Source organism: Eretmochelys imbricata, chromosome 5 (assembly GCF_965152235.1).
Source record: "Eretmochelys imbricata isolate rEreImb1 chromosome 5, rEreImb1.hap1, whole genome shotgun sequence".
Lineage (NCBI taxonomy): Eukaryota > Metazoa > Chordata > Testudines > Cheloniidae > Eretmochelys > Eretmochelys imbricata.
The window spans coordinates 88,907,153-88,919,764 of record NC_135576.1 but is presented as its reverse complement, the minus strand read 5'-3'; the positions used below and the strand labels follow the sequence as shown (position 1 = coordinate 88,919,764).

General features: G+C 42.0%; 1 protein-coding gene across 2 annotated transcripts in view; it reads right to left on the bottom strand.

Annotated features, from left to right (window-relative positions):
• The window catches only part of PTCH1 (patched 1), a 73,177-nt gene extending 61,851 nt beyond the window's left edge, over positions 1-11,326 (bottom strand). The window contains exons 1-2 of one of the 2 annotated variants that reach the window (XM_077816382.1): positions 11,102-11,326; positions 9,332-9,524 (exon numbers count right to left, since the gene is read on the bottom strand). In XM_077816382.1, coding sequence (XP_077672508.1) covers positions 9,332-9,524; positions 11,102-11,311 — 403 coding nt within the window. In that variant the 5' untranslated portion in view covers positions 11,312-11,326. The remainder of the gene's footprint in view (positions 1-9,331; positions 9,525-11,101) is intronic. The other variant, XM_077816383.1, reaches the window with a different exon arrangement.
• Positions 11,327-12,612: the final 1,286 nt, after the last annotated feature.

Below are 12,612 nucleotides of genomic sequence, written 5' to 3'. Positions count from 1 at the left end.
CATTTCTAGTTTGTTGCACTTAGCTTTTGGATATTGATGGAAAAGCACAAATGTATCTGCTTGGTAAACAAAAGAAAACTGTTTCTTTAGCTTAATATTAATGATGTTACAGTTCCAGGGCTCAATTGCAACCTCAGGTATTTGGGTGTGCACCACTGCATATGTGCCTTAAAATATCTGCTTCTGTTTGTGCAAACCTGCACATGGACAATATACAGATGTTACAAATACACAATGATGACTTGTATATTTGAAATTGGAATGGCGCTCTAGTATAAATCTCTAAAACAACATCCCTGGTTCTCAGAGGGAGTCAACTTATGGTTTTCCTCATTCGTTCATCCCCAATGTATTTTACTCAAGACCTGAAACAACTACATTTTTCCAAATTACCAAACAAAAGTAAAAGTTGAAATGTTTATTTAAGATAAAATTAAAGTCCTCCTCCCATCAAAAAAAAAAAAAAAAATATATATATATAGTCAACATATACATAAGAGCATTTTACCCCCATATACCACTTCCTTTTGCAAAATGTAGGATGGGTAAAGCAAACAATGATATTTGAAGAACATCCACACTGCCAGAAAATAATAAACATAAACTTTACCTAAAATTTCCTATTAAAAGGAAGGTTTGTTGTCTAAAAAACAAGGACTCACAAAGCCAAGAACAACAAGAAAAAATATCTTTCCCTTGATGCTTTATTTAAATCTACTTCTTGTGAGTGTAACTCCCATTTCTTTAAAACAAACAAACGCAACACACTAAGCAATACACAATGGGCCAAATGTATCCTTGGTCTTACATTTACAGTGTGATTAGTTACACCAAAGATAAATATAGCCTATTCTATCTAGGTTTCTTGATTAACATTAGACTTAGAATAAAAAATATCATAGACCACATTACATACAGGTGCAGGGAAAAACACTATTTTTCTATACTTCATGGTTCAGAAGCTATCCAGATAGGAAGCATGTATCTTAGTGCACTATACGTTTTCAATATGGACAGTACATTTTTAATAATCTGACTGCTCTGCTATCGGAGTATTACCTAAGTAATCTGTTTCCTCAACAAGGCAGAGACAATTTACTCATGTAGCCACTATGAACAATATTGGAAGTTGTGCATCTAAATCTTCCTAAACTTTGAGGGAGAGTAAGCTCCTTAATATAGTGCTGTCAGTTTGTGATTAAGGAGTTTTATTCTTTCTTCAGCTTTTCCAGATACAGTCACTAACAAACACACATGGGGGAAAGGGGAGGGGGAGAGAAAAACCTATGAGATATGAGAGATGAATAAGTAAGATGAAGAAAATGCAATATGTACCATTGTAGATCTGCAGAGATAGGGTGGACATAAGGTATTATTGTCCATTTAAAATAAAGGACTGCTAGGTAAAACTAAGCTGTTCAACTTCTGTTCTCCAAATTCAAAAAGATCAAGCTTATTGAGTAATTTATATTCCTATATTATCACCTTTAGAGGTGATATATTTTACAAGGTCAAGAACACAAATTTTGCTGAATTTACAAGAAGAAACACCTAACAAGCAATAGTATTATAAGGTCTATCTCAAAATCAACATTTTATCAAACCAAAATTTTCTCAAATTCTGCCCACTAAAGGGCACAAGGAAGAGGACACTCGTATGGGCATAGACTAATCTGAATGAATAGTAATTTAAATGCATAACTCACAGTTGTGTTAACAGGAGTCATGCACATAAGCCCATGAGTGTCAAGTTGAGAACATACCCCAATAGATACTAAAATAAAAGCTGTTGCAGACAAGTTAAAGCTAGCATCCTAGTGGACGCAGCTCCAGCAGGTCACAGAGAGGTCAGCTTTGAAGGAGAAATCCAAATGAAATATAAACATGGCATTGTGGAAACCAGACAAATCTCCCATAGCTTCGTCCAGCCAGCACTAATCTAGGCATCAGCTGTGGAGCATAATCTAAACAAACGGATCAGTCGGTTCATACATCTGGAAGCTGTCATATTTTGGAGCCTCCTAACAGTTATGTATAACTGAAACATCCAGTTGCATATGCTAGCTTTTAAACCTGTTGAAGGGTCAAAAATTGTTACATGCATACACAGTGCAGTATTACTACATTCTGGGAAGCCACCACAGACATTGTTTGATAACAGGGACTGGATTCTCTCCTGCCATTGAAAAATCTTGAAAAATCCATTGAAATGGATGAAGCAGAGGTGGGGGAATGAAAACCACACAAGGAGCTGTAGAGCTTTCCTTGAACACCCTCCTTTGCTGAAATGGACTTGAGGAGCCAGGGATTTTAGAGGCCTCTCTCCCTCTCCCAACCCTCTGGATGAGGAAGGGAAAACCTGTTTGCACAGAGACAGAAGCCATGTAACAGGTATGGCTTCTGCTCCTTTCACACCCTCCTGTCTGGCACCACAACTCCAGCAGGAGCTGTACTTCCAATAGCTAGGTTTCCCCTGTGGCTGTTCAGCAGCAGTGGCAAAGGGGACCCAAAGGAAAGCACACAGCTTTGAACTATGTTACTTTACACCTGGATTTCTGCATTGAAATCCCTGGGCTCTACAAGGAACAGTGCTGCAGAAAGTCCCCTCCCATCCTTTTCACCATCACCAGAACTCCACAGAGTACAGGAATTCACATGGAGCACAGGAGGATGGAGGGGATAAATAGTGCAGTGGAGGCCACACTCCTCCCCAAACTAACACACACATTCTAAGCGGAAATAGGGGAGACTCCCTCCCTGCCTAGATCCACTGGGGACAATCTGATGCCAGAGATCAGAGTGTGCAGTGTATGGAAATAACAATAATGAAGACATTTTCACTAACTTCAAACCAATAAAATGTCCTTATATTTTAAACAAACAAACCAAAACGGTACTAATGTTTCAGTGGATTTAGAACTCATGAAGGGTACAAATTGACTGCTCTGGAAACTGAGATCCTCTCGCATCCACAGAACAGTTACAACACAAGCAGTGGCAATACAGTCTGTATTTATCCGGTACACTTTTGTATAAATCTTGGGTGAAATCCTGCTGCAGTGAAGTCACTGGCTGCACTTGGGTGAAATCCTGGCTGCAGTGAGAATTTTGCCATTGACTGCAATGGGGCCAGGATTTCAGCCTTATCTTAGAAATGATCTAAGTAGTGGCCACGTGTGGTATTTTCAATACTTCCAGACTCAAAGATAAAAAAAGAAAAGGAGTACTTGTGGCACCTTAGACTAACACGGCTGCTACTCTGAAAGATAAAAAAGTAATCTAAAATTCCTCTTCCAGATTATTTTTTGACGTACAAGCTTCCCCACCCTGTCTCACAACTGTGCATCAATTCTGGCCTGAAATTACCATATCTAGAGGAAGAGTGTGGTTCAGTCTCCATGTTCATCTAACCCCTGCCTGCTCTGCTAACATGGGTTCAACTGTGTTGGTGGTGGTTTTAATGATGTGGGCACCTGACCCCCAAGAACTGGACTTAGATCACCAGTGATCTCTTATTTAACATATGAGCTTTGAGAAGAGGCTACAGACATATTTCCAATAAACAAAACCTTTTAACGCATTTTCACTTAACACTTTAATAAGTTTGTTCAAATAAAAACACAGAAGTTAGTCACCCCTCATTTTAGCACTTAAAATTAAACTGATATTTATGTATTATGTATTAAAAATTGCTCTTGACCTTCAAACTAGAAACAAACTGAATCATTCTTCAATTTTGATTACAGTTAAACTTTTAAAAGAATAAAATTCTGTTTCCATTAACGTTAACAGCCTAATAATTTTATATTGACTACATTCCCAATATTACTGTCCCTGGACTAGCACATGATACTTTTAACTACTACTTCTACTTTTGCTAGACATAACAGTAAACACCCATTTATCCAAACAAAATGGGAGACATGAAGTTTATTCTGATAAACAACAGACTTCTCAGTGCACATTACACATCCTGCAATACACATCCCAGTGCAAGATAGTGGGAGTTTACAGATAAGTAAGTGCCAATGCTGAATTACTTCCTTTCCTGCCATCTGATCCTTACCACTCTATTAGATTGGTACCACTCTCTGCTACCAAACCAGTTAAATTATTTCAAATATTTGTTAGAAGATCTTATTATAACCAATAGCTAGTTATTTATCAAACAAAGTGAACTACTAAAAGAGTCTTTTGTGCTCCCTTATAGCTAAATCTTCCTTCTTCCTTCTGTTGGGTAGAAGGGTTCAAATGGTCATAAATTGTGACTGGAGAAGATTCCTTAGGTCAGAGCATGGCACTGGGGTTCAGCAATAGAGCAAGTTCTGCTCTGCCACTCATCAACCTTTTGCCAATGCACTATTGCAAAAGTAGACACAGCTAAGACCATGAAAGGAGGTCCCAACACTATTCAAGTCCACACGGGAAGAGGCTCTGGTACTGTGGAGAAACTTAAAGCAAAAACATACAAGTTGCAACAGTTCTGACTGGGCCAATTCATGCTGTCTTTATTCAAGCAAAACACATTGATTTGGCCCACTGAGAGGAATGTGTACTTTAGCAGCAGCAGACCCATGAAGGTCTATCACATTATCACCTTTCTTTGTCCCTCCAGAAGGGGTCATTCAAAGTTAACTGTCCTATGCAGCATTTAAGGAAGCACAGCCATTTAAAGAAACTAGTCTGCTTCACTCACTTTGCTTCCTCCTCTTTACCCCACTCCTGAGCTGCATAGGTAGATTAATTGCCTACTACTTTACAGTATCAAAGGGTGAGGTGACCTCATTATAGAATTTACGGATAACTTATCTCGATTAATACATTTTGTTTAACACTATGAGCAGCTGGGACCTTACCATATAAACTACATCTATCCAGATGCACTGAACATTTCTTCAGTTGTGGTTAGCATGTGTTTTATTTGTTCCAGGTACTGAAGATGAGCTTTCCACATGGCTGCTGATACATCCCTCCCCCTTGCTTTCAACCTGCCTGGGGAAAAAAGAGTTCTGCCTATCTTACACAGTTGGTCCTCAAAGGGCTGTTGCTGCAAATAACCACTTTCCACATGAAAGAAGAGGATCAACTGCAGCACCTCCTTTCCTGGATGGCAGGATCTCTGGCATGGAGTCTCTACACTGAATATTGATGCCTTTTTCTTAATCTCCTGATTGGAGGATAAGAAAAAGGGGGCAAGTGACAAGAAAAAGGAAGAAAGGTGAGAATGCAGTGCAAGGATGGTAGAATGAGGTGGCAGGGAGAAGGGGACAAGCCTCTTTCCCCTTGTGATCTGCAATAACCCTCACCAGTAGCCATATTACAAGAGTCATGTGTCAGACCCTTTATTTGGGGATGAACCCACATATTTGCTATCTATACCACTGCTATCTATCTCTTCACTGATTTAGGTTCTTACAGGGGGTGCCCAATCATAGTGGTATCTGGGCACCTTATTGTTTTTGAGCACATGGTGCATAGTCAATAGAGGTATTTCACAATAACATGCAGTTGGATCTATGACCCTATCTATAGCCAACAAGACTCATCCACAGAGAAAATGATGCAAAACCCTTTCTGCACTTGTGGGTGTTGTGTGCTGTGTAAGGGGAAAGCTGAACAATCATTACATTTCCAGCATGCACGGCCACAGACAGCAGTCCATGATCAAACAGATCCACCTGCAAATAGAATTGTGTCATTAAGATGCCATGGCTTTTGTTTGCCAAACAGGCTACAATTGAGCTTTCTGTGGCCTACATAATAATAATTCATAATAATAAATCTGAGGTTGTGAATCTTTCTGATGAGGGAAACAAGGGAAAGTCCCAGTCACTGCTCAGTCATCGAAGAACCTGAAATGTTGGAGTGTTGGAGACAGGGAGTTTGGGGATCAAATTGAGGGTAGTGTCACTGTGGGACATACAGGAACAATTAAAATATTCTGGACAGCAGTAGCAAGGGGGATGGATTAAAAAGATGTTCCTCTAAGACACTGTTGCTGCCAAGAAGTGATTCAGGGGAAAGCCACTTGGTACCAGTATGCACACCAAAGGCCAAGTGTGTTGGCACAAACTGTGAAGTAGGGAATCTAGTAAGAGAAAATTGCAAGAATGAAGAGCTTTAAGAGCTGTTTCTTTTTCTCTCTTTTTCTTTTGAGAACTTGCCCACCAGTTGGGTTTTTGCAGCACTCATATAAATACTTCAGCTATAATAGCTTTAAATATACACTTCTCGTCATTTATTTTGGACTCTGGATGATCTTAGAACTCAGTCAAACTTCATTCTCACTATTTATAATTAATTTTGAGTTAGGATTTTTTAGGTTCATAGTTCACTCCTACCAAGCTTCAGTGGTGTAGGACCTTCCATGTTCCTGGTATTCATTATATACAACAAGTTGGTCTCCAATGTAAATACTGACAATTCCTTGAGAGGTGATAATTTTAAACATTTGAACAAAATAAAACATTTTATTGCAACTGCAATGGAAACGTATTTTATATAATTGGCTGTGTTCAACCAATATTACTCTGCATATTCAAATGATCTTATTAAACAAAGTGTAAAAAACAGAATAAAATATCTAGTCTAATAAACAGATCATTTTACAACTGGTTGCAAGGAGTTTCCTTAAGACCAGAAAATTGTGCCTTCTTCTGTTTTAGTACATACCTAGCACACTGGGGTCTATAAATAATAGTATAGTAGGCTAGGAATTAGGACTGTGCACACACATACGCACACAGAGTGAAATTGGTATTTTAGCATCACTTTCCAGCACTTATGCACAGAAGGAACATCATACTCTCTCTATGCTTCTCCCCACTCCAACTTCTCACTCTGCACTCTCTTCTGTTTATACTTTTAACCACAGAAATATGCAACTGCTATTCATTTGGTTTATTTGTATAGCACCCATGTTCGTGACCAGAACATTTATACAGTCTCTATTGAGAAAACACACAATTTAGTCAAACTTTTCTATTCAGGGCCTTACAATGGCAGTCTGGGAGGACTGGGAGTTAATTTAATTTAAATTAAGAATATCCTCTTTCATCTTAATTAACTACCCTTTTCTGTAATCTAAGAATGCAGAAGTTTCCAAATTCAGAGTTTTAATAATATTTCACTGATATGAAAACTAAACTCAATAAAAGTGAAATTAGGTCAACTCTGTACAGCCACCTGTATTATGAATTAATATAGGCTCTACAAATTCTGAGGGCTATTAAGTGAGTTTTTGCATTTGGAAAATATTTTTTCCATGAAGCACCAATGACATGAAAAGAGGTCAAAGCAGAGACTAAATCAAATGGCTATTTTGTAAATCATATTTTTTCTAGAAAACCATGTTTCCATTTTTGGTCACACAGGAACTGCCAGTGCAGTAATCAGGGAGTTTCTTGGTATTAAACTGACAGGAAAAACAGGTGGCATGAGATGGAACCACAGTTCCTGATAGCTGGCTATTAGTTATACCATAGTTAAGATACTAAATCACTGCATAATAGTGCAAACCAACTTTATCAATTAAGTTTCCATCAGGAGGCAGAAGCGAAGGAGTGAAGAGAAGATTTTGAAACATTTCATTTAAAATGCCACAAGAGAATCTTGCAAAGAGTTAAGATACAAAACATTGTTAAAAAATTATTCAAACCCTATTCATGGAAGTAGTAATTAGGGTAAACAGCTCTCCTAATGGACTACATTCATATCACAGCTTCTGAATGCACATCTCTAACTTTGGACACAATCCTGCTGTGTTCCTACTCAGCATGTCTGAATAGGGATTGCAGGATGGTCCCTCTATACTTAGAACAATTCTACTACTGTACAAAGACTATTCAGTTATCAACAAGTTCTTATCTTAAAAACAAAAAAGCTCACAAAATGCTGAATGGGTTTGCAACTGGAATAGAATGGGAATGGGTCAATGGGAATAGAATTGCCATGCTCTCTATCCATAAAGCAAGACAGACTACTCCCATGGTCTGTTGATCCCTTTCCTTTCACTCAGTACTGCTTTCTCAACACACACAGGGCCATTCAGTAGTGGTTACTTATGCAGTGCTCCATATTAATTTTTATGAGCCAGATACTGCTATAAGATGCTTTAACTTAAATCCAGAGTAACTATTGTGGTCAGCGAGTTCGTGGGGATATACACCAACATAATTGAGGGCAGAATTTGAACCTAATCTAATACTGTTTTATCAAAAAGAAAAAAATACGGGCTTGATTTTCTCCTCCCTGACAATGGTGTAAATCCAGACATCCCTTGACATCAGTGGAGTGACATGGTGGTAAAACCCACTAAACCTGAGAGAAGACTCAGGCCCCAAGGGGCTGCAGTGGGGGCTTTGCATGTACAAGGACTGCAGGATGGGGCCCCCTTTATAGCCTACTTTTTTTAAAAAAAAATGCACTAAACCGTACAAAATGGCTTAACCTTTAGCAAGTTCATCTAGGTAGCATTTCTACCCTGCTGATTAAACATGCTAGTGCAATGCAGATTAACCACCGCTGCAAAAACTCCGCTTGACTGAATTTGCTAGTCTCCTGCTTAAAAAAAAAAACCCCAACAACCTGGTTTTAATCTAAACGAATTACCCCTCTCCCCAGCAGAGCTGGGCCCCCACCCGCTCGGGGACATTAATCTGCTTTGCAAACAATCCAACATGCGTTCCAGTCTGGGCTTCACTTTTTTTTTTTTTTTAAAAACCTTGAGACAAATGTTTTTTCCCCGCAGTTGAAAGCAGTCCAAAAAAACAGGACCACACACACACAGCCCCGCCGCGCTGCGCTGCTCTCGTCCCTCTGCTGCTGGGGAGGGCGCGCACACTCCCAAAATGGCGGAGGGGAGGGCTGCTCTCCGGACAGACTTTCCTTTCATGCTATTACAGCTGGGCGGGGGGGGGACGGGACCCACCACCACCACAAAACAAACAAACCCCAAACAACACCCCCACCAGCACTGATTCTGCCCTCCCTGAAGACACACACACACACACACGGAGGTGGTACATCCCACAGTCTGTCCCTCCACCCAACACACACACTCCTTCCCAAAACCACCTAGCAAAACACGATCCACCAGACCAGATTACAGCACACTCTTTGTAGGTTCCACCTGGCTTCCACCCAAACTACTAAGCAACCCACAATTCCCCTCGCTGTGAGGAAGGTGGTGGTGGTGGTGGGGGGGGGGGGGTTAGGTGCATACTGGTATAGATCTGCATCAGTCAGTCCCTGGAAATGAAAGAAGTGGGGTGGGATAGAGGACAGAAGGGGTAAAAGGAAGAAAGTCACAAGAAGAGAGATCAGGTCTTACCTTCTACCCAGAGCTCCTCCACGTTGGTTTCGAGATTAGCTGCCCTTAATCCTACAGCGAAAGCCCCAAATATCAGGAGGCCAACAACCAAAAACTTTCCGCAGTTTTTTTGAATGTAACAGCCCAGTTTAAATAACAGTCTCTGAAACTTCGCTCTTAGCCACAACGGTGCTTTTCTTCCAGTAGCCTTCCCCTGCAAGGCAAGAAAAGGTTATCAGTTAAACGCCTGGAAATAACCACACACACCCCCAAAGCACATACCTTTGGTGGGCTGGAGGGCAACCAGAAGCAAAGCAATTATTAATGCATAAAGGTAAATAGCCTCACAGTGTCCAATTGATTGCGAACAATAATACGACAGACTGTGCCATTAGAAAGACATCTCTGCTAAAGGTTTTATTCCATGACCCTGTTGAGCATCTCATGTGCACTGCAATCAGCTGTATGGACTAAGATGTCTATTTGCTGCTAATTCTCCTATTCATAAATCAATACAGAGTTTTGGGATCACATCACTGTTTGAGATCCGTAAAATGACGCAGACAGTGCATGCTCCCTGGTTTGAGTAACTGATCGCAGCTTTCCTGTAATGAAGTCACCACTATCAATTCAATTTGCAAAAATTCATTCATGCTAGCAAGATTTACAACACTAGGGGAGAAATAATCAATGCAGATGAATCGCACAGGCATGCCAAGAAAAAAAATCCCTTTCCTGTTCTTGTTACATCTCTACAGGGCTGAATGGGGGTTGTTGGTGGGGGAACGCTACTGTGTAACAATTTGTTGCCGTGTCCCTGATCCCAGCTCTCGGCACCAACTCTGTAGTAAATGCATGTTCCACGTGGTTAGCAATGCTGTAAGATCATAAGCTTAATAGTAATTCATTTCCATAGAGTTTGGAGACGCTGTGTGATCTGAATTAGGAAGTAGAGCAGCCATCTGTAAGCTACGACAATATTTGTGAACGGAAGAGGGCAGCCACATGGATTTTTTCCCCCTTTCCCTTTACTGCAAAGCCTACAAATCTGCTCCCTGGAATGAAACGATCTCTGAAGAAAGGCAATGGCTCGATGTTGTTTACTTTGAACATTTTTTTCCCTTGCAAAAGTAACAAGCGGGATTTGTGCGTGCCTGTGTGTGCGTGCGCCAGAGTCAAGTTTCCATGAAATTCCTGCACTTGGAGCATTTTAATATTAACAATAAAAGCAACGATCCAGGGGGACTCAATCTGACTTGCACGGCAGATTTAAGGTGGCAATTTGTTTACAACTTTCATTTTTCCTCCAGCCGCTGGGGGTAAACATTACAAACTTTCTCTACTACAGGATTTCGCTCTTAAGGAAGCCGCCACTCCACACTTATTGGAAAACGTAACAAAGCAAAACTTCGGCCAAAAAGAAGGGAACCATTGAAACTTTTTCCCCTGTTACAGCCTGGTGTTATAGAAGTTGAACGGCACTACAGAGGGATGGAGAGAAGCAAAGCAAAGAAAGAGGCAAGAAGAGACTAGGGAGAGAGAGGAGAGTGACCCACAAGGCAAAACACCGTGAAACTGTCCCGGGTAAGTTTAATGAGAGGAATCAAAAGCACAAACACACACCAGGGAAAATGTGTACAAGAAGGGAGGGAAGGAGGGCATGGGACTCACAGGCGTCGTTTCCCCTTTCTCCCAGCGTTTTATTGGTGGCTGTTTCATTTTCATCTCCCCTTTCCACCCCGGAGAAACTACCCTCGCCTCCCACAAAAATCTGGAAAGAGATTAATGCACCTTTGAAATCTGCTCCAAGGCAAAAGCTGCATCGCAGTAGCTTGGCCGCTGCAGATACTCCAGATCCGGCGCCGCGGCGCGTCTGTTCCCTCCGGTCCTTCTCCGCCTTCTGCTGCAGCTTCTCCCCGGCCGGTCGGGGTCTCTGCAGCAGCCACCGCCACCAGCACCGCTGCTGCTCTCCGGCTCCGAAACGTTAACAGCCGAGGCCATGTTGCCGCCGCCGGGACGGGGCTGCTGCCTCTGCTGCTGCTGTTGTTGTGGCGACCCACGGGCTGGGTCCTCTGTGATTCCCCGCAGCGCGCTGCGGCTTTGGGGCGATCCAGGGGGACGGGAGGGTTGCTGGGCTGCTGGCGCTTCTTTCCGCAGGCTGCTGCTGACAGACCACCTCTTCATACCGCGTTTGCTGCTGCTCCTCTTGCTGCTCCGGGCGAGTCAGACCCTGCGCCTTCCATTGCAACATTTCGCGATGATCCGGAGCTTTCTGGCGCTACCGCTTCCCACATCCAGTGCGTCTGCGAGCGGAGTGAGTGATTTGCCTTCCCCCCTTCGTTCCTCCGGCTTTAACTTTCTACTGCTCCTTTTGCAGCTTAAAGAAACCAGCCTCCCCCCCTTCCCCCTCTTGTCTTCCTCTGTGAAAGCAAAGCAAAGGAGCGCTGGAGCTTTTCTTGCTCTCAGTGGTTCTGCTGCTCTGTCTCGACGCGCTGTACCATTCTGTCTCAGCGCAGAGCTGTCTCTGACTCCCGGGGCTTTTCGGACTCCAGTCTCTCTCTCTCTCTGTATGTGTGTGTGTCTCTCTCTCTCCCTCTGTGCGTGTGCAGCGGCAAGCAGCAGTTCCTTGATTCAATAGATGAGATGAAGAAGAAAAAAAGAACTCTCTCCATTTGGATAAAGAGGAGGAGGAGTGAAACGGGGGGGGGGGGAGAAAGAGAGAGAGGAGAGAGAAAAAGACTTGAAATCCCGCCCCTGGGGCTGTCAGATGGCTTGGGTTTCTGGGATGCGATTGGCTCAAGCAGGGCAGAAATTACTCAGCAAACATGACTATTATTAGCTGCTTAGCAACAGCTCACCAAAGTAGAGAGACCACCCAGGCAGGCAACCCTTGTGTGTGCATCTCCAGCTTCAGGGGGAGCCTTAAAGAGATCCAGCCTTCTTTGCATGCAATACTTCCATTAAGGAATGCCTTCCCCCTTTCTTCTTCCTTTTCTTTTCAAGAAAGCTTTTATTTTTTACGAGACGCTTTTAGACAAACACACACAGAGAATTTCCTTGCGATCAACATTCAAAAATATATTTTGCTTTAAAAAAAAAAGTACTGCACAATTTCTGAAGTCCTTAAAAGAAAATCCTTTTAGAGGCACCTTGGCCTCAAGCTGCAACAAATACTGGGAGGTCCAAGTTGAATTCCCAGGCTTGCACAAATAATGACAGGGTGGTGGATACTGCGGTAGAAAGTGCCAGATTTCTCTCTTTTCTTTCTTAACTAAAGAGAGGACTTAGTTCCCTCCTAGAAA